At 41.1% G+C, this 23,600-nt stretch overlaps 1 protein-coding gene across 6 annotated transcripts in view; it reads right to left on the bottom strand.

Moving 5' to 3' along the window:
• Nucleotides 1–23,600, bottom strand: part of RBMS1 (RNA binding motif single stranded interacting protein 1) — a 381,888-nt gene that overhangs the window by 170,121 nt on the left and 188,167 nt on the right. For 4 of the 6 annotated variants that reach the window (XM_030210712.1, XM_030210715.1, XM_030210716.1 and 1 more), the window contains exon 2: nucleotides 3,848–4,029. In XM_030210712.1, the coding sequence (XP_030066572.1) occupies nucleotides 3,848–4,029 (182 nt within the window). The remainder of the gene's footprint in view (nucleotides 1–3,847; nucleotides 4,030–23,600) is intronic. The other 2 variants (XM_030210714.1, XM_030210717.1) reach the window with 1 other exon arrangement.

The raw sequence follows: 23,600 nt of genomic DNA, 5'->3' as shown, positions 1-23,600 counted from the left end.
AAACAAAACAAAAATACATGAATGCAAAAATGAGAAGGGGCCTCTGCTCAGTTGTAAAATTAAGACCTCACAACAGAGGATGGGCAAATTAAGGTCCATGAGCCACATCTGGCTTTCAGCTTTCCATCCAACCTGCACAGCTAAATCTGATTTTAGCTGCCATGATGAGAAGTGTTTTTATAACACACCTCCTCATGAACATCTGAGACAGGTTATAAAAGCAATCATACATAAAACTGTGCTGGAAGTATGTAACTGGCAACATATCAGACCTCCAGGGGGATTCACCTTACTTCTTGGACTTTGAGGGGTTCTTTCCTATTTGGATCAGTGCCCCCCACCCCATTTAATCCTTGAGCACAAAAGTTGGCACAACTTTGCTTTAGCAGCTTTATTTTCCTCTTGCAATTTTGTTCTCTTTCAGAGTCTTTTCTCCTCGCTCTCAAATGTTCCCTTTTCTGAGGAGGAAGGGGGCAGAGTGAATGCTGTCACTGTTCTTTGGAGAAATGGAACACTTTTAGGGATGTACACAGAAAAAAAAAAAAAGAATATTTGAGAACTACCCAGAAACAAATCAAAGTGGAGGAGTGGCCTAGTGGTTAGGGTGGTGGACTTTGGTCCTGGGGAACTGAGGAACTGAGTTCGATTCCCACTTCAGGCACAGGCAGCTCCTTGTGACTCTGGGCAAGTCACTTAACCCTCCATTGCCCCATGTAAGCTGCATTGAGCCTGCCATGAGTGGGAAAGTGCGGGGTACAAATCTAACAAAAAAAAAAAAAAAATTTCAGAGCTTTTTTTGTTTGTTTGTTTCATACATTTGGCTAAATAATAATTAAAAAAATTAATGTGCATTACAACATTTTAATGCACCAAATCAATTGTACGCATACCGTTATCGTTAAGACGTTACTTTACTGTTAACCCCAGTTATTAGTAACTAGATTTTATTGCATCAAATGGAACATGTGCTAAAATAGCACACGCTAGTGGTAAAATAAGCTGTTTCAACAGTAGCCTAATGTTAGTAACTATGCCTCTTATTGTGCATTAAATAAATTTTATGCTCAGTAAAGATATGATAAAGAACCAAATGTGCACTAACAAAGGCAAATCCGTAGAAGTCTTCAGTCCAGTGCTCTTTCCCTAATACTTGACCTGAACATGTATACTCTGGAGGAAAGGAGAAACAGGGGTGATATGATACAGACGTTCAAATATTTGAAAGTTATTAATCCGCAAACTAACCTTTTCCGGAGATGCGAAGGCGGTAGAACGAGAGGACATGAAATGAGATTGAAGGGGGGCAGACTCAAGAAAAATGTCAGGAAGTATTTTTTCAAAGAGAGAGTAGTGGATGCTTGCAATGCCCTCCCACAGGAGGTGGTGGAAATGAAAACGGTAACAGAATTCAAACATGCGTGGGATAAACATAAAGGAATCCTGTTCAGAAGGAATGGATCCTAAGGAGCTTAGCCGAGATTGGGTGGCAGAGCCGGTGGCGGGAGGCGGGGATGGTGCTGGGAAGACTTATACGGTCTGTGCCAGAGCCGGTGGTGGGAGGCGGGGATAGTGCTGGGCAGACTTATACAGTCTGTGCCCTGAAAAGGACAGGTACAAATCAAGGTAAGGTATACACAAAAAGTAGCACATATGAGTTTATCTTGTTGGGCAGACTGGATGGACCGTGCAGGTCTTTTTCTGCCGTCATCTACTATGTTATGTTATTCAGTAAGAGAAGGCCTTACTGCTTCCTGAGAGAACAGCAGCTGCACAAGAGAAAAGTGTTGCACAGCGAATCAGTATTGCTTAGCACAACTATCAGCTTGGAAACCTTACGTACCACTGGTGATTGTTTGCTGAGCCCTTTTGGGTTGCTTTTAAAACAGGGCTATCAATGAACAAGGCACTGTAGAAAATGTTCTAAGGTTCCTGACCTACAGGAGCTTACAATCCAAGTCTGAGTGGAGACATTCAGCGTCTTCCTTTATGACATACACAGAGCAGTAGTGGGGACTCCCCAATATCAACTGCATTTTTCTTTCTGAAATCATCCAAAAGATGACATTTAATACAAATCAAACACTGGGTGTCCTCAATGGATCGGTTTCAATTACTATAATTAATGACTTTATCTAGAAACCATAATGAAAAATAAAAAAAATAGAATAAAATAAAGTAAAATAAAGAGTGCAATTCAAAAACCACACACGTTTAAATGAGTAATAATGTGCTCAGTTTTTTTGGTGTGTTATTGTAACTCAAAGATTTGAGAAGCATATACACACATTCTTGTGTGTATATGCTTCTCGAATCTTTAAGTTACAATAACTCACCAAAAAAACTGAGCACATTATTACTCATTTAAACATGTGTGGTTTTTGAATTGCACTCTTTATTTTACTTTATTTTATTCTATTTTTTTTATTTTTCATTATGGTTTCTGGATAAAGTCATTCAACATTTAATACAATCCAGAAGCAACCAGCTTAGGGGCCCTTTTACTAAGCTGCATTAGGCATTAACCCTGTGACTAACACAGCTTTTCATCCCCTTCAATTAGCTTTCAAGCCCCTCTCTCCCCCCATAATTTCATAAGCCAAGATCACTTCAACAGCCCTCCTTCCAGACTGAACGTGAAAGTATCTAAGACTATGGAGCCTGTTTACTAAAAAGCAGTTCCCAATCAATTAGTTGTAAAACTTAAATAAATGCTAACTAAAAAACCTGTATAGTAACTGTTGAGGGCATGGCCAGCATCTGCCCATGCACTTACCGCACAGGGTAGATAATAGTTGCCGCTCGTTAAGTTCATTGCTTATAACTAAGCTGCAGCCACACTATCAGCAATGCACTAAGGGATTGCAAATACAAAACTGAATCTTCTACCCCTTCAACAGTCCCCAACAACCATCCAAGTATCCTCCCACCCCCCCAACAGCCTCCCGCTAGCTCTTAACAGGGAACGGGGCCGGTGTCTAGTGGTGGGGAGGGTGCAGGGGAAGACTGATCCTTGGATGATCCCGCTCTATTACCTCCCTAGGTTCAAAATGGTGCCTCAGATCTCTAATGGTATCTTGTGATATTTACAGCTAGGGAACAAGCTGAAAATGAGGATCAGGGAGGGCCTATCGGGGGGGGGGGGGGGGGAGGGGGAAGGTACTATGAGGGAATACCAGGCCCCAATAGGTGCATCACAGATATGCACTTAATGCCTCCTCTTCAGAAGATGTTAAGTGCATCCACGCTATCTGCAGAAGCGATAGTGCATGGTAAGATATAATGAGCTAAGTTCTCTTCCTTCCCCACCTTTTCTGCTCTTTAAAACCCTCACTACTGCATCCATAACCCTGGCTAATCTCAAGGGCTAGGGGGGTGTTTCCTCCATGACGATCCCTCAGTGCCACTATTATGCTAGTAGGGATCACCATAAGAGAACCAGCCTCCTTCTCTCCCCCTCTGTACGAGATGGAGTTACATGTTTCTGATACATTCTCAACCAAACGTTGACAAACAGCATGAACCAAAGTGTCTGTAACACATGAACCTTATTGACCATAACACCATTTTGTATCTGTTCTCTACCGGAGTTGGCGAACGCCTACATGGTACTATGTAAGTCACATTGAGCCTGCAAATAGGTGGGAAAATGTGGGATACAAATGAAACAAATAAATAAATAAATATACCAGAGCACTACTGACTGAGTCATGGGGTCACCTAAAAATGCCCTTTTTTTTTAAACTACATACAAAATGGGTGAGCGACTGCCCAACATGCTGAAACTCTTAAAAGCACACCATGTTACATAAACTGACTAACTATCTCTGTTACAAAATAAAGTACTTACGGTTGGCATAGCTTTACGAGATCCTGGTCTGTGGTGTTGGGAGACAATCCTCGAATATAAAGGTTTGTTTTACTGAGCTGATCCCATCCTGAACAGCTGCTACTACTGCTGCTGCTATTGTTATTACTGCTGGTGGTGCTGGGGCTTGGAGGAGCCATTGGGTGGGCTGGCACAATCGGCTGCTGAAAAGGAAAGAATGCCTTGGTTATACTGTGGCAGAGATAGCAACCTAACTACGACAAAATGCTCAATTATTCTGGATGCATGTTGAATCACTACATACATTTGAATAGTTTCTTAAAAACTAATTGTTTACACAGAGAACTGGGCTAAAGCTGAACTATATCTACATACTGCTGTTTATAGCTTTAGGGGAAGGATGGTTTTATGTTTATGCAATTTGTCTTAAAACTGTTTTAAAATGTGATCATAAAATTTTAACAATAAAATAAAATCTTGCAATGCTGATGTAACAAATTTAGATCCAGCTTGAGGTGAATCCCTCAGTGTGAGGTCACTGATCAGAGACCTTTTCACTAACAATGGGCTGTGCCACAGTTCAGACTACAGGTTATGACCCAATACAAAGGTTTTTTTAGACTAAGGGTGTGGTACGTGTTACTTACACAGCTCCCACCATTTCAAGTGGCTAATTCACTAATAATAAATACTCTCCAAATATTCACAGCCCCATTTTGGATCCCGTATCACCTCTGTGTTGACCTTGACGTGAACAGGCTGTAACTAGTCATTATTGTCCATTATCTTCTGATTTGAACTTTGATAAATGAAGAGGCTGTTTGAGCCACAGGGATAAATATTTTTCTTCCACAGTGTTTTGTGAAAAGAGATTTGAAAAACCACTGGCTTAACCTTCCAAGATCTCTTGTAGGAACTGCCTATGAACTGCAGAAAATGCACTTTTCATAATTACAATATTTTCCCTATACTATATACATAACAGGAGATCGGAAGGATATCTTCTGTCAGTGGATACTGGTGAAGAACGTGGCCTCAACCTGGTGCCCCTTATTTCTGTGCAGTTTATTATTTAATTTTGGGAGAGCACCATTAAATACTTGGCATGTCTACTCATCATCCTGTCAAACTAAACTATTACGTTCAAGGTTCAGTTTAATTTGATTAACTGCTCAAGGAAGAAACGTCAAAGCGGTGTACAATAAATATAATCACATAAGCATGAAAAGAACTCTAGAGCAAATAGGAAGGGGAAGAAGGTAAAAGAAGTACCTGAATGCTGTGTCCCCATGCCCTGGTAATCAAGTCTGACCCAACAGTGCTACTACGAAAGTCACAGACTAGTGGTCAAAAGCGCTCTGGAATAAATATATCTTTAGAGTGGCCTTAAACGTCTGTAGTGAAGGTTTTGAGCGCAGAGTAGGCCCTACAACAGTCAACACTGATCACTGGAAGGCATCAGAAGAGACTTTCCAAAATGGAATAGCCAATAAACATTGTTGCCTGGACTACTACACACTCTGCTCCAGTCTGGCATGCATGATTGCCTTCACATAGAATACATGCATATGCAACTGCCAATATTAAAGCAACAACCCAGCGCTCAAAACTCTCACGTATAATTCAATCACAGCTAAAATATGTAGATATTCAACTGTAAAGGAGCCTCGGCAGCAACTCATTTCACACAGGGTCCACAGACCAGTGATTCGCTTAGTTCATTATCAGCTCTGAACAAATTTCACAGTTGTATCAAATTATACAAAATATCTTTACTTTTATTCCCTCATAAAACCATTAACATATCTTAATCTCCTGGGGCACCATGAGGGAATCGGTGTCAGCATAGGACCAGGCTCTGATGCAGCTATTGCAAAACATGATTCATGTTTGCGGAGGTCCTGGGCCATCAATTAAATCTTGTGGAGATACAGGAAATTAAGATAAATTAATGGTTTTATGACGGAATAAAAAGTAAAGATATTTTGTATAATTTGATACAACTGTGAAATTGGTTTTGGAGCTGACGGAGTCCAGTTGGACATTCAAGTGTAAGGGAATTACTAAAATGTTCTGGAACATAGGGGGATCAGTAAGCTAAAAAGAAAGGAGGGGACTCCACTGCATGAGACATGATGTGCAAGTATAAGTATCTTTAATGAGGTATGGAATGAACTATGGAAGTAAATGCTCTTCAATAAGCAACAGAAAAACAGGAGTATATTTGCTAGAACCATGAAGCGACTTCACTGCAGTGTTCTTCTGAGACAATTGTAATCTCTTGATCTGACACCGAGGTAAACTTTGTAAAAGAGAATTACAATAATCCAGTTTGAATATGACTAGTGAGGGAATGAGTAAATGCAAGGAGGTGATGTCAAGAAATGAACAGGCAATCTGAAGCTGGCATAGGACAAAGAATATCTTTCTGACTAAATTTGAAATATATAGAGAAAAAAAAACCCAATCTGGTGTCAAATCTAACACTGCTGTACAAGAAACCTCACTTTCATTACAAAACACTGTAAGGAGTAGAGGAACTCAACCAAGAGAAAAGCAGTGCCCCAGATTTAGAAATACTCAGTTTTAGTCTGTTTTGATCTAGGCCAATCTGCCAATAAATCCAGTTTACCCAAAACTATGGAAAGAGTATCACTAGAATGGGATTCAAGTAGGAAAAATAATTGAGTTAGCTGCATAAACATAGAATTGGTTTCCAACGACTGTGCTAATAAAGCAAAAGGGGCTAAAGAGATATTAAAAAGGCTAGGTCCAAGGACAGAGCCCTGAGGCGCTCCCAAAATTGAGCTCAGTTGGCTGAGATAAGCTATTTGACCAAGATACTTGGAACAGTCTATTTTGCAAGTATGATTGGAACCATGACAAAAATCAGTCCCTGTAATCCCTAGCCTTTGGAAGATAATGTTGTGGCTCACAAGGCCGAACACTGCCGAGAGATTTAAAGAAATCAAAAGCACATCATGATATTGATCCCAGTTGATGTACATGAACTCAGTAAGAGATTGAAAAAGAGTATGTTCGGTACAATAATGAGATCTAAAACCAATCTGTCTAGGATGTAAGGCATTAGTCTTCTCTAAAAAAAAAGGTTGAACTGATTAACTACTATCTTCTCTGTAAGCTTGGAAAGAAAGGGAAATTCAGAGAAAGGGAGGTAAATGACAGCATCTGTAGGATCAGCCTTTAGGTCCTTTGGATGTTGAAATATAAGAAGTTATCCCCTCTGGCAAATATCATCCATATCTGCTTTCCAAGTGCAATATAAGAAAGTGAAAAGCATCACACGTACATCATATTGTTTGATAGTCACTCTTAAATAAATGGAAAATTATGGCAGAAAAAGGTCAGTCTGCCTACCTACAACTAAGCTCTACAATCCCTCCCTACTCTCAGAGATCCTCAGTACTTGCCCCATCCTTTCCCAAATTCAGATATTGTCCTCATCTCCAATACTACCCCGAGAGCCATTCCACCATCCACAACCCTTTTAAAAATGTCTTTCTGAAGATAACTCCCGAGTTTACCCCTTTTCACCCCCATCTTGTGCAGAGGTGGCCTGACCATTAGGCCACCTGAGGCGGGGGCCTTGCGGGGGGGCATGCAAGCTCCACTTCAGGCGGCATCTTGCCTTGGGCTGGCCCTGATCCTGTGACCCCTTGTTTCAGAGTCTCCTTTCAATTGAAACAGGCCCACCTCCTGTGAATTTATAACATGACATTATTTTACTGTATCATATCTCCCCTTTTTATAAGCCTCATGACTACATTTATAACTAGCCAAGGAGTGAGAAAACAATGAATGCCTGCCACATAGGATTGTTTCCTTGTATGGAATATGTATTATTCTGTATGCCTATATTGAAAACTGCTATAAATAAATAAATAAAAAGACAAAGAAACGCATTAGTATTCAAAGCATGGCATTATTCATTTTTTCACCATTCATTGCTTCCATCAACAGCATCAGTTAATATCATCATTAATCATTTCTGTACAACCTAGAGGGGAACTCCACGGTCAAAATTTAGGCTAACTTGCTGTCCAGTCGAATATATTAGGGCCTATTTGCAGCTTACATAACAGCTGTGGTCCTGATCTTACATTTAGCAAAGAATGAAGTCTAATTAATGATGGAGGTAAGAGAGATTTTCACTTAGCCAGGGGTACAAAAAGGGCAACCACTGAACGTATTTTTACTCTGAGCCCCTTTCTATCAATACTGAAAAGGGAAAGCAAGTTGCTATATTCACAAAAGCTAGGAAATGGGGTCTGGCATCCTTACTCTGTCCTAATGGGCCAAAAGCTTGCATCATTTTGGACCACCCATACCTCTGGGACGCAATGATGTAACAGCCAGCCAAGTTCTCTTCAGTGTGTACAGGGAATGATGCATGAATATCAGTGTCAATTTGCAAAGTGCTGGCTTTTTATGTACTGTTATCCAAAACTAAAATATATATATATATACACACACACAGTGTGGCTATAATGACTTCCTAAAAACACCAGAGGCAAAATGGCAGCTTTAAAAGTCAAAAACAAGAGGGGATTTCACTGAAGCACATGCATCCATGAGAAAGGAAGGGTGACCTCCGTGCTCATATAAAATCCAGTCAAGCTCGTGCATGCATGGCTATCTTCCAGCCCTTTCTTCCTGCAACTTCAAGTAAGCTAGAAAGCAGCTACAAAAATAGAAAATGTATGTTCAGCAGCAAGGGTAAATGCATGGTCAAACACTGCAGAAAGGTTTACGTGGAGCACACAAATCTCATTCACACATCCTAAAAGTACAACCTTCAGGGCAGGGTGCTGCAGTGCTGGGAGGGGCTATCTTCAAGAAATTGCACCTGAAATGTAGGAGTCTCTGGCTGGTAATAAAAATGGATATGGTATCTCTATGGAGAAATGGCCAGGTGGTTAAAGAAGCAAGCTGAGAACCGGTGAAACCAAGGCTCAAAACCTATGGAGGCTCCTTGTGAGCTTGGGCAAGTCCCTCCGCCCTCTGCTGCCTCTTAATGTTGGACATTAGTTCGCTGTAAACTGATTTCAGGCTGTAGCATTAGAAACAACACTGCTATTCTGCTACAAACTTTGATCAATATTTACTGATCTGCATTAATGCATTTAGGGGCCCTTTAAAGGGCGTTAAGCCCTTACCCCTGGATTCTATATAGCGCGCCTACAGTTACACGTGGTTCTGCATGTAAATCTAGGGGTATTGTTTTAACAAGCTGTTAAGTATTGTTAACAGCTCTTAACAAGCAATAACGAGTACTAATTGGCAAAAATTAGAATTTACAAACGTACATTGCTAAGCCTATTCTGCAATATACTGCACATAAATTCTAACACGCGCAGGCACAAAGCAGTAAAGTGAGGGGTGTGAAAATGGACATTTTATGGCCGTTCCAAAATCTCGTGCGTTGTTATAAAATATGGGCCGTTTCACATTCATCCCATGCTTCCTTTTAATTGAAAGAGACTGGCCTCCTGTGCATTTATACCACAGAGGTATTTAAATGTCTCTATGATATTTCTCCTTTCTCACTTTTCTTACGAAGTAATCATACTGATCTTTAAGTCTGTCCACAAAAGCTTTACGATGAAGACCACTGACCCACTGGATGACTCCATTTCACATTTTAGGGAGCTACAACCTAAAATTTCCCAATCAAAGAAACAGACAACGAAGGCAGATAAATCCCATCTAGTTTGCCCAGTTTGCTTCACTTTACATTTACACAGGCCAATGTGATAAGAATGCAATAAAAATCTGCATTGGATTTTTAACATGAATTTAACTTACATGTTTTTTTTGTCTCCTAATAAACCACTGATATGCATAATTACTGAAGTACAATATCTGCGATAGAAGTGTGAGCATATGCATAGAAATACTAGCATTCTAAACAAAACTAGATTCTATATAGGGCACTGAAAAACAATCAGCACAGGAAAAAAAAAACATGCTTAATGTTATTCTATAAACTGCGCAGTGACCCATGACTAAATTTAGGCGCAACCATTTATGCCAACTAAAAGCTGGTGTAAGTGTCCGCACCTTACTTGGGCGTGGATCGGGCACATTCTATTTCTAGGAATGCCCACGGCCTGCCCATACCCCTTTTTTGATCCACACATTAGAATTTACAGGCACCACTTTACAGAATATGCTTGTAAGTTGCGTGCGTAAATTTTAATTAGCGCCAACAATTGCTCATCATATTGGCGCCGACTGACTTGCTGAATATTAAGTTGTGCTCGCAACTTTGTATGTACAACTTCAGTCACCATATACAGAATCTGGGGATAATGCTTGGGTAAAATGTGAGCTTCACAATTACCTTACATAACTCTTTATAATCAATGCATAGTTACTGCAATTATATCTCATTTGAGTGAAATGTCTTAGTGTGCACAAAATCAATTTAATGCACATAGGGGTCTTTGTACTAAGCTGTGGTAAATGCTTACTGCAGCTTAAAATGGTGTGTACTACAGGACGCACTCAGGTGTCCTGCGGTAAATGCCAAATCGGTGCACACTAATGCACGTTACAAAATGTCATTTTTTTTTGTGGAAGGGGCATGTCTGGGGGGTGGAGAGTGGGCATTTCTGCAATCAGTTAACACAGCTACATTACTGCATGCTTTCTGATTGTGCATTGAACAGTTAATTTGGAAATAAGTGCATGCTGTTATCACAGTGACTGGATGCTTAGGGTGCATCAATTAGCACATCAGCTGACAAACATGGAATGGGGCAAGGACCGTACTTTATAGTTAACATGTGGAGCTGCGTGTTAACATAGGAGATAATGTGGAGCAGACAATGCCATCCCATTAAATGCTGTTAAGTAATCTATGTTATCCGCAATGTGGTTAATGTGTGCTAAGTGTACTGTGTGCGGTCAGGGGTCAACTGTGTTGTAGAATCAAATAGGCTCAATGTGCAGCAATGGAGCTTTCTCTCATGCACATCACAAATTAATCGCTCAGTGCATCTGAAGCAAAGGCAGTCCCTTTGTACTCTTTCAAAAAGCACCAAGACTTGAGGACATTCAAGGAAGTTACATGGGAATACTTTTAAAACAAATAGGAGGAAATACTTTTTCACTCAACCAATAGCCAAACTCTGGAACCCAATGCCAGAGGATATGGTAACAGTGGTTAGTGTATCTGGGTTTAAAAATGGTTTGAACAAGTTCCTGGAGGAAAAGTCCATAGTCTGCTATTCAGACAGACATGGGGATGCCACTGCTTTTCCTGGGATTGGTACCATGGAAAGTTGCTACTATTTGGGTTTCTGCCAGGTACTTGTGACCTGCCTGGATTGGCCACTGTTGGAAACAGGATACTGAGCTAGACAGACCATTGGTCTGACCCAGTATGGCTATTCTTACGTAGTTACTGCATATTAATTCTGGTCATTAAGGCATGGCAAGTACAAACCTAACATGTTTTAGTAAAACGGAGCACCAACCTCTTCCTGAAGTCTCAGCAGCTCTCAGAAATGCAACAGCCCTGTCAAAATGTTCTTATTAAACACACATGATACGATACAGAGGTAATTTTCTACATCATATCCGCAAAGAAGTTGATTGTCCTCCTGTACTGCTTTAACATCTTTTGTTGCATACGAACAGCATTATGAAGTAGATCAGGTAACATAATATTTTGTATGAAAGTTGTCCAGGACTAAGTATTTTGATATTTAAAAAAGCAGCCCAAGTCAGCACACCTTACAAATTATATTTACATATGGGCTGCATGGCACTTAACACACACTAATTTGTTAGCACACCTTAGTAAATGTTAATGTAGATAAAACAAAAATGCTGCAAATACAGACATTTGTATGTTTTTTTTTATATCTATTGGATTTGTACACTTCTAAATCCATCTTTTTACAAAAATAATGTGCATATTAATTCAATTTAAAGAGAAAAAAATAATTCCATCTATTATGGAAGAGGGTGAGGTCATGGCACAATGCCAGACAACATCAATAAATATGCAATGCATACTGAAGATAGTCTCATAATGATCAAATAAAATCCTTTGATGTAGATGTTATTGGTGGTTCTCCAGTTGGAATTTAAAAAAATTGACAAATGATCTGACAAATTTCAAAGAATTCAATTTGATCGCTTATTTCCACGGATAGTTTAACCAAAACAGACCTCCAAGTTGCAGGCTCTCAAACTCAAAAGACTGTCCTCATCTCTTACGTGTAGCTCAAGTAACATCTGAATAAGCTCTGACCTTACAATTTAAAAATAGACTGAGTATCATGATACTAAAAAAGTTTTAGAATCCAGTCTCTATCTGGATCTAGAACAAAATTGAAGTTGCAGGAATCATCCTCCAAATTCTGAGCCAGGTTCAAAATATTTATAGTGACTTCTGAAGCAGGTGCAAAAGGTTGACAACTATCTCTTCTAACAAAAGATGGCAAATAATAAGCTCTTGATTAGAGAGAAAGATTGCTCATATATTTTAAGTATGTAAGAAAGATAACATAAGTCAATAATGGAGCAACCAACAGCACCTTTGGAAAATTTATAAAGTGAAGCGTTCTACATCTCACCACATAATCTAACTTTTCTTTCATAAGCACAGTCTGTTGGAAAGATACTTGTTTGAACACCCTCCCCTCCTCCCCACCCCATTTGATCCATTCTTTTTTTCCAATTAAGTGATATTCTGCTCTAGAAACCTGGAAGGCTCTATTGACTTATGAATCCAACATGATAGCAGAAGAAATGTGTGTGACAGAGGGTTATCTAGTTTTGCCAGGGGACTCGTATATCTAAGGAAATGAAGACTTACTCACTCAGGGAAAATTAATCACAACAACAGGTAAAAAATGCTGGGTTTTGACTTAGGAGCCATCACCCAAGAAAAAAGATCTTGAAGTTATTGTGGACAATACGTTGGAAGTTTTCAGCCCAGTGTGCCACAGCATGATCAAATACAAACAGCTGCTTAGCTTTTTAAAAACACAAAAACAAGGACACTCCAAACTAATGACCAGGTGACTGAAAACAAATCATAAAAAGCTTTTTTTTTGTTGTTGTTTTTCATGCAGTGCATTAAACTGTGGAATGTGTTGCAAGAGAACTCAATCCAGGTGACTAACATAGCAGGATTAAGAGAGATTTGGACAAGTTCCTGGAGCAGCAGTAAGATGTTCACCAATAGTTTTGCATCACACACTATAGTAGGAAATTCATCCATGCACGTTTTGTCCAGAGAGAATTGTTGCTCGAGATGCAAGATATTGAGGATTTGTTAACTTGTCGTTTTCCATTTTCTAAGATGAGTCAATAACCGGTACGAGTGATGCATCAACATTGGCATGTTATACAATTTTACTCCATCTTTGATGAAGTTCCTACTCTAGCATATAAACGAGGCAAAACTACAGGCAACTCCTTCTCATTATCAAGAGCTGGATACTTCAAACATGGAATTTTCACATGAACCCTGTGGTCATTGTCAGTGGTGTCAGCCTACTCTGTTGGGCGCTGAATGGACTGATCCTCAAACCCAACAAACTATTTGAGCTAGGGCAAATTCACAATGCCTGAGCTCGAATGCTGTCTATGTGATTGTTTGTCCCTGTAATTTAGTTTATGTTGGGCGTAGTAGTCACCCTGTGAAGATTAGACTGACAGAACATAAATCTCACATTATGACTCACAATCAACACAGAACATAAATCTCACATTATGACTCACAATCAACAAGCTCCTTTGGTAGTACATTGGGAGGAAAAGGCCCATTCTGTTTTAGATCTTAAATGGTGGGTTATTGATATCGTAACTGTAGGGTGGGAGGGTGGTTCTGTTAAGATCCTAAATTTTAAACAGCAAAAGTGGATATTTCAACTTCAATCTGTTTTTCCATTGGGTTTAAATCAGGAAGTGGAATAGATGACACTGGTTTAATGGGTAATTTCTGTGGGAGGAGTTTCTAATGATGATGTATCCGAACAGTGAAGTTTAAATGAGTCTGTAAAAAATGCTGTTGCCATCTTGACTGGTGTACCAGGCAGGTGGAATTTAAATATAAGGTATGAATAAATCATTTAGAGTAAAATTTGGGATTTGTTTTTCATTGGGAGAAATTTATTAACTGTTTGCTTTTCTCCTGTCTCATAGGAGACTTGGAGGGGCATAATCGAAAGGGGCACCCAAGTTTTCCTGAGGACGTCCTTGAAGGACGTCCCGGCGAAGGGGCAGGGAAACCCGTATTATCGAAACAAGATGGGCGGCCATCTTTCGTTTCGATAATACGGTCGGGGACGCCCAAATCTCAATATTTAGGTTGACCTTAGAGATGGTAGTCCCCGTTTTCGGCAATAATGGAAACCGAGGACACCCATCTCAGAAACGACCAAATCCAAGCCCTTTGGTCGTGGGAGGAACCAGCATTTGTAGTGCACTGGTCCCCCTGACATGCCAAGATACCAACCAGGCACCCTAGGGGGTACTGCAGTGGACTTCAGAAATTGCTTCCAGGTGCATAGCTCCCTTACCTTGGGTGCTGAACCCCCCAAACCCCCCTAAAACCCACTCCCCACAACTGTACACCACTACCACATCCCTTATGGGTGATGGGGGGCACCTACATGTGGGCACAGTGGGTTTGTGGTGGGTTTTGAAGGGCTCACATTTACCACCACAAGTCCTCAGTCCGCCTGCTTGAAGTGCACTGCACCCACTAAAACTGCTCCAGGGGCCTGCATACTGCTGTCAGAGAGCTGGGTATGATATTTGAGGCTGGCATAGAGGCTGGAAAAAATAATTTTAAATTTTGTTTTGAGGGTGGGAGGGGGTTGGTGACCAATGGGGGAGTAATGGGAGGTCATCCCCGATTCCCTCCAGTGGTCATCTGGTCATTTAGGGCACATTTTTGTGGCTTGGTCGTAAGAAAAAAAGGACCAGGTAACGTCGTCCAAGTGTTCGTCAGGGTCACCCTTCTTTTTTCCATTATTAGCCGAGGACGCCCATGTGTTAGGCACGCCCCAGTCCCGCCTTCGCTACGCACCTGTGAACTTTGGTCGTCCCCACGACGGAAAGCAATTGAGCATGCCCAAAATTGGCTTTCGATTATGCCGATTTGAGCGACCCTGTGAGGACGCCCATCTTCCGATTTGTGTCGAAAGATGGGCGCCCTTCTCTTTTGAAAATAAGCCCAATAGCGATACAGCGCTTAGCAAAACATGTCGGATGTCTAGCCCCCAACTCAACACGTTTACTTCATCTTTCCGATGAGTACTATTTAATTTCCAAAGTGATTTAAAATTGATCTTCATATAGCGAGAATAGTTATGGAGCTTCCAGATTTCTAAATATCTTGAAAGATTAATCTTAACCTACTGTCAGTGACGAATTGGGTGTTGTAATTCTTTTAGTACAGAAGAGAAGTATTAAAAGTTGAACCACTGAGACCACCAGATTTAACTTCATTTCTACTGTGGAATATTTTTCATGAATCTCTGATTACATTTTAATGATAACATTAGGAAGGAGAACTATATTCTTTTATCCACACCCAATGTACATGCATTTCTAAAGAGCCTACTCTTTCATTCATCTTTGCAGAAGTCCTGATTTATATCAACTGTGCAATGAAGACTTCCTTAAAAAGCAAACAAAACTCCCAGCCCAAACTCATTCATCATTCAAAAATGCAAAGAATAACACTATTTCATGTAACGTGGGATGTTCAAAAATTTTCATTTTGTAGTTGGTTCTATCTAAATATAAAATCACATATCATTTCAGCTGTTCATCAGCGTCCCCTACCCCCCAGCCTCTCTAAAGAGGCTTCCAGATCCATGGGAACAGATTCCCCATGAGAGAGCAGAACAAAAGCAAAGAGGTTTGTCAGAAGCTATCTTACCCAGGCTAGCTTGTTAATGTTTTTAAATAACTATTTGTGGTCTTATCCTCAGCAATTATGATGCATTACCTATTTTATAATCTGCAGATACTAAACAGCTTTATTTAAATTCCAGAAAGTTCTAACAAGCCTATTTACATTATATTTATAAAGGGTTACTTTTCTTTCGGTTTGCATTCTGATTGCACTAAATTTTCTCCAGGCTTTATTCTATTCTGTGCATTTTTGGTAGCCTGCCAACAGAAAGCTGTTGCCATTCTGCACTGGCACTCCTTGGGCTTGACTTAGTACTGCTCATATCCTCTTTGTAATTTGTAAGCCCTGTGAAACAGTTGAACCTTTTCCACTGTTTCTACACGCAAGCTTAATAGAATGCATGCCAACCTGAGATACACACAGATGGGCACCAATCCTAGTTTTGTGATCTGCAATCAACTTATTAACTAGATCCCTTGCCAGACTGGGGAAGAGAAGAAATATTTTGCAGTCTCACTGTGCTTCTAAAATTAGCCTTCTGCTTAATCAGAAGGTATACATTACAAGGGTGAAAGGATGTAGACTCAGGTGTGATCTAAGGAAATATTTCTTTATGAAAAACGGTAGTGGATGCATAGAACAGCCTTCCAGTGGAGGTAATGGAGACAAGAATGGTATTCAAGAACAAATGGAACAAGCAAACAAGATCTCTGAGGGGGACAATAGAGCTTAGTAGTTGGCATGGGATTGGCAAGCTGGGGTGCCCTTTTACAGAGTGGCAGTAAGCCCAATGCGGGCTTACTGCTCGCTCTTTTGGGACTACCACTGGCAGTAGTCCCGCCCCGAGCTCCCACCATTCCGGGGGGGGGGGGGGGGGGAAGAAAACCCCCAGAAACAGCATACACGGTGATAACCTGACAGTAATCGGGCATTGCTGCTCACTGCCCGGTTACCACGGGAGCCCTTATTGTCACCTCAATGAGTAGCAGCAAGGGCTCCCAGCCACATGGCCATGTAGTAAGATTTAAAATAAATATTAAAAATTCACAGCCCCTCCCTCTTTCCTCAAACACTGCAATCCTAAAAAGGAGGACCTCTTAAGTTATACCTATTTCAGTTACGTCCAGGGTACAAAAAGGTGCTCTCATTGAGCAGCTGACCCATGGGAGGATTAAAGCATGGAGGGCTCACAATTACAAAAGAAAAGAGTTAAACTGGGATTTGAACCTGGGCCAGTGGTGTACCAAGGGGGGGGGGGGTGGCGGGGGCGGTCCGCCCCGGGTGCACGCCGCTGGGGGGGGGTACCGCGCGCCTGTCGGCTCTTCATTTTCATGCTCCCTCTGCCCCGGAACAGGTTACTTCCTGCTCCGGGGCAGAGGGAGCATGGAAACGAAGAGCCGACAGGCGCGCCGGCACCCACCCCCCCAGCGGCTTGCACCCAGGGGGGTTCCTTCGCCGGGGGGGGGGTCACGCTGCACCCGGGGGGTTATTTCGCCGGGGGGGGGGTTCGCACTGTTTCGGGGGGGCGCTGCACCCGGGGGGGGCGGGGCACATCGGCGATCCGCCCCAGGTGTCAGCGCCCCTAGGAACGCCACTGACCTGGGCTCCTTGGTTGAAAGTTAACCATTAAGCCACTCCTCTGCTCTGCAGGGATGTCTGTGTGGGCATTCTTCTAAGAAAGCTGCCAGACGTCCTTGTCCCTGCATTTTTGCCATATGTTGGACATTCCAATTTACAAAATAGCTGTTCATGATGGACATCCTCAGAACACAGACGTCCATCTCACATATTTCCCATTAGAAAATACATTGTGATGGACGTCCATTTTGGACGTTATGAGCTGGATGTCTCCATTCTGTCTTGGATGTCCTTTTGAAAATGCCCCTCATGGTGTAGCTGAATTTAACACACCTTGAACTACTGGTGAAAAGCTGTCAGCACAATCCAAATCAACAAAAATAATAAAGAAAGAACTGAAAACGATTTGAATGGCGGCATACTGGTTAAAATCCTCAGCCGAGAACCAGGGAAACCAGGCTCAAATTCCTTTTCTCATACGATTGTTTTTTTTTTAATCTCAGGGACCTCCAGTGCCTCAGGTACTCTTACAATGTCAGCTCTCCCACCGTACGGTAATGCGCCTTGAGATCAGATTGGATAAGGATTTTATATTTTAGTTACAAAGCAGCACTAACGTTTTTAAAGTGCACTAAAAATAAGCATGGGCTAAACGTTAGAGGCACCCATATATTTCTATGGGCGTCTCTAGCGTTTAATGTGTGCTAATCAGTGTGCGCTAAAAACACTAGTGCACTTTTGTAAAAGTAATTTATGGTGCAAACACTATTAAAAAAAAAGTTATGCAAAACAGTCTGATGTCAGAGATTCACAAATTAACTTTTCAGTTATACGAGTAATGCGTGAATACACAATGATCTGCCTTGGAACTTTTTAGCATTTTGGTAGCCTCTCTTTAGAACAGCTGATACATTTCCAAACACACACAAAATGCAGCATCTGAATTCATCTGAATGAACAAGATGTTGAAATTTTTTTTTACTGGAAACCACACCCAATTCCATGTTAAATTTTGCCTCTAGCATTTACAAAAGCTATTTTTCCTTGTAGTCCATAATGGAAAGGTTCACTCAATACATAGTTTTCAAAACTGCAAATTGATTATTGATAAATGTAGACCAGTCATTTATACTAAACAGGTTGGCATGCCAATATTTAGCAGACCATATTACATGTGGAATTTGCTACCTTCATGTACCTTTCAATTTAAGAAATTACTTTAGATTACAGAAATCAATCTGATCTTACATCTGCATACCTAGTAAGTGTGTATTGTGAGTCAAGTCAACCCTATTCTATACTTGTATCGTGGATACAATAATTACCACCATAAATCAATCAGACTTCAACACTATAAATGTTATCCCCACCTTAGTGTTTTATTTTTTTATTGGCAGCTCCGGCTATATCATAGCACTTTAAAAATGTGTAATTCAAGATGGCTTCTTTTCCAGCAAGTAAGCATGTCTTTTAGTCTTGTGACATTTTAGATCCAAAATGAGTAGGAAAAATATTATTTGCTATTGCTAGGCACTTCCATATTGTGTTGTAGCAAGCAGAGTAAAGATAGGTATGGTAGGCAGAATGAGGAAACATGCTGGACGATATAGTAACAGTAGTGTATCTGGGTTTAAAAAAAAGGTTTGGACAAGTTCCTGGAGGAAAAGTCCATAGCTTGCTATTGAGATAGACATGGGTGAAGCAACTGCTTGCCCTGAGATTGGTAGCATGGAATGTTGCTACTATTTTGAGTTTCTACCGGGTACTTGTGACCTGGATTGGCCACTGTGGGGAAACAGGATACTGGGCTAAATGGACCATTGGTCTGACCCAGTACGGCTATTTTTATGTTATGCTCTTATCACGAGATGCCTGTGCCAGCACAAAATGAATGCTGTTGGCCATCTTTATGGTAAGAAAGTTTATTATTTGTGGGAGTTCTATAGCTGATTGTGTAACTAATGGAGCACTTTCATCAGGCTTAAAAATATGCCTTTTTAATCTCGGACGTAAGAGTACCTTGTTAGATGGCTTCAGGCTGCAAGGCAACACGGTTGTCATTTGAATTGTTCTGTGAAACGTTTTTTCAATAAAAAAAATAGTTGGAAAAATACCATGGGTTAGCACCACTACCACCAAGACAGTTGTTATCCCTTATCTACATCAACTTACTTGGGTTTTCAGGTTATCTAGAATGATTATACAGTAACAAAATAAATGATGGCAGATAACAAAAACTGCATGGTCCATATACTGCTAGGTAAGAGTCACACACAATATGAGAAAGCATACTCATTACAGGTGTCCAGAAAAACTAAGTGAATCAACATCCATGGGGAACTGGCATTACCTAACCTTGAAGTACTATTACCAAAACTATTATTAAAGGCTTATATTTTTTTAGGGCACTTCACTACCAAGGAGGCAATCTCTGAGTGAACCCACCCACTGCTCCTGCTCGCTTAGACCCATCTCATTCATCTGCATTTTTCTGTATAATTCATTTACACCAGCTATTCATAGAGAATCACCCTTTCAAAAATGTAAGGTAGCTGGAAGACTTATTATTTCAAGATCAGTTTCTTGCAGGGAGGGCCAGGGGATCTGGTAGGCATCGCACATGTTTATTCTTTCTACATCTGTCTTTGCTATCGATGTCTGACTGACTTTTGGTGCTTCTTTCTGTTCTTTTATTTAGTTTGTGTAAGTCATTTTACTGTCTGAAGGATAGTATAGTAAGATGAATAAACACATACACACACAAACACACAGAAATCTATAGGCACACATAGGTATGCGCACACATGCTTCTTCTGTTGTGCTGCTCATGTACTTAGTGAATTTTTCCTCCCCCTTGTCATCATTTTTGCTCATCATCTTGTAAAACTCTTGAAGGTGCTGTCAGCAATTTTCCTCAGCCTGTAGCAGCCTCCCCTATCCTTACTCTTTCCTCCAGGACTCCCAAAAGAACAAGGTCAGCCCAGTGCCTCTTGCCAAATTCAATCCCTCTATATCAGGCAGGAGCTTCACTTGCATAACACAGACGTTCCCCCTCCCTTCCAGCACACCCACCCCCAGTGCTTTCCCATTAGTTGCATCCAGTCCACAGTCTCTAGTACTGCTAAAGACAATAGAAACAGGCAAGGCAGGTTCACTCATACAGAGGTCCAGTTGAGGGATACAGACAAAGATCTAAACTCTGAAAAATGTCCTGCCACTTTAGCCATGCACATAAGCACCACCATACTGGGAAAAGACCAAGGGTCCATGAAGCCCAGCATCCTTTCTCCGACAGTGGCCAATCCAGGCTTCAAGAACCCGGCAACCCCTCCCCCCCCCCCCCCAAAAAAAAAAAAATATATATATATATAATGGTCAATGGACTTTTCCTTCAGGAATCTGTCCAAACCCCCCCCCCCCCTTAAACTCTGTAAGGCCAGCTGCTGTCACTACATTCTCCAGTAACGAGTTCCAGAGTCCAACTACACGCTGAGTAAAGAAAAGCTTTCTCCTATTTGTTTTAAATCTACCATATTCTAGCTTCATCTTGTGTCCCCTGGTTCTATTATTTTTTGAAAGTGTAAACAAATGCTTCACATCTGTCCGCTCTACTCCGCTCATTATCTTGTCGACTTCTATCATATCACCCCTCAGCCGCCTTTTCTCCAAGCTGAAGAGCCCTAACCGTCTTAGCCTTTCCTCATTGGGAAATTGTTCCGTCCCTTTTATCATTTTCGTTGCCATTCTCTGCACCTTCTCCAATTCTTTTATATCTTTTTTGAGACGCGGCGACCAGAATTGGACACAATATTCGAGGTGCGGTCACACCATGAAGCGATACAACGGCATTATAACATCCTCGTGTTTGTTTTCCATCCCTTTCCTAATAATACTCAACATTGTGCGCTTTCTTAGCCGCCGCAGCACACTGAGCAGAAGTTTTCAACGTCTTATCAACGATGACTCCCAGATCCCTTTCTAGGTCTGTGACTCCTAATGCGGAACCTTGCTTCTGGCATCTTGGAATTACTGCAAAAATAGGAGTTCTAAAAAGTACAGAGCACTGGCAACCCCAGCCTCCTGAGCAAATCTGACAGGGCTCTCTAAACTCTTGGGCCCTAGGCAAATGCCCAGTTTGCTTACACCTTAATCCAGCTCTGAAGCGGCATTACTCACGTCAAGCAGCACTAAAACTAACGTGAATTCATAAATGAGGTCTCAAGTTTGTATCTGACCACCTCTCCCCTCTCATATACTCCAGGAATAGAAACACTTTGCAACAGTGAGATCTTCAAATTACTCAAGTATGTCTGGCATGCGACTTCCAGGTCAAATCCGTTTATTGTGGAGAAGCTCTTATTTCATTCGCCATTACTGCATAGCGAGAAGGATACACTGTGCACAGCTCAGGATGTGCTATTTCCTGAAGTGGGCCCAACAAACAATAGGTTAGTCCTCTATTTATATCAACCAGCCGTTTGAATTCCGCTCAACTCAGAGAAAACATCTGGCTGCAGCTTTCATTGTCACTGTGCTGGAACTCGGATTTTAACCAGCACAAGGGAAGCAGAAAACTGACCTGAAATCCAGCAGCCACACGCTGACCTACTAAAGTGTTACGCATCATTGCCTTAGGACTCGGCCTCAATATAGTGGACCACAAAGGAGTCCACATGAGGTCAAACCGATTATTACAAAGAACAGTTGTTGCATTTTAGTCCTTGTGTGTTTATTTCTACAAATGAACAAGACTGAAAATAAGAGTTAATCTTTCACTTATTTCCTACTAACATGACACACTAGTTTGAAAAGGCTGAACAGATATATGCAGGAAGGCATGTCATATATTACACATGGTAAGTTGGCAGCACGCGTACATAACTGGACTGGAAGGGAACATGCGTGGAAGATTATTATATTCCTGACTCTAATCCAAGTTTATTTTGAGCAATGTCTAACAACTATGGGAGAAGTAAGCCAACTTCTAAGGAAGCCATATTGTGAATGCTCATTAAAATTTCACTCAAATTCACTGATTCTTTTTAAATGTAAGAGGTAATTTTTTAAACTCATTTTGGTGGGTAAGTGACCATGCATGCATGCACATTGACACGATGATGTGTACTTTGCCAGCAGACATGTACGTGGGTCGAGTTTGAATGGACTGTGGAAGTGTAGATAGAGTTTGTAAAGTACATTTGTGAATTATAACGTAAGCTAATTTACACACATAAATAATCCACATAGCTGCAACCTAGATTTATGTGCATAAAATTTGCCTACTTTATAATTCACAGATTAAATAGGAAAATGATCAGGGCATCTCTTTAGATGCAGTAGGGAAAAGGGATATTGTAGAGGGACTATTAAAAGGAGCATCAACCTCAAAACTGAAAATGGATATAAGCCAGTATGTGAGGGGAGAGCTCAGTTTGGCAGAGACCCTGCTATAAAGTGCTATGAGAGGTGGGTGGGAAGGGGAGGCATTTCCAATATGGTACTCCAGTCATATATAATACTTCAAAATGGGAGCAAGATCTTGGCACTACATATGAGTTTCAGCATTGGGAGCAGAGCTTCAAACATTTACTTAACATGTCTATAGCTAGCAATTTAATAGAGAAGGGTTACAAAGTCCTTTATCAATGGTATTATACCTCACACCGAATTAAGATGTTTTGTCAAGGTTTGGCCTTGTCTTGGAGAGCATGTGGCAGTGTGGGTGACATGTATCGTATCTGGTGGGTTTTTCCACAAGTGCAGCAATACTGGGTGATGGTACTTCAATTTGTTCAGAATCTGACACGTTTCATATCTGGCTAAGGCAGATTATTAATTGTTACATTTTAAGCCTCTAGGAGTGAAGCCTCCCATTCATAAACTTGTGACACACATATTTTGTAAGTAGTAAATTGACACTAGCGTCTGCTTGGAAGAAACCCACATTGCCAGGAATGCCCGTCATCTTCGGAAATTGGACTATGCCCACTAGATGTCCAAAATGACAGCTATCCGGAAAGGGCGACTTCTAGTCTGTCAAAGTTTGGGACTGTTATGCTCAGTGGAAATTGGACTCAAATAGATCCATGGCATCAGTCCAGATGGGAGCACACCACTCTCCCACACCATAGGCTATTGAGTTTGGTTTTTCGTTTCCTTGTTTGTGGGGGAGGGGGTTGTATTCTGTTTTCGGTTTCCTTTAGGGGGATTTGAGTGGAATTTTGTGGGGGGGGGGGGGGGGGGGGGAGGGAAGGACCTTTGTGGGTGGGAGGTGTATTCTGTTTTTTG

Source organism: Microcaecilia unicolor, chromosome 7, assembly GCF_901765095.1.
Source record: "Microcaecilia unicolor chromosome 7, aMicUni1.1, whole genome shotgun sequence".
NCBI lineage: Eukaryota > Metazoa > Chordata > Amphibia > Gymnophiona > Siphonopidae > Microcaecilia > Microcaecilia unicolor.
Note: the sequence above shows the minus strand (reverse complement) of the source record. Positions and strands in the feature narration are given on the sequence as shown.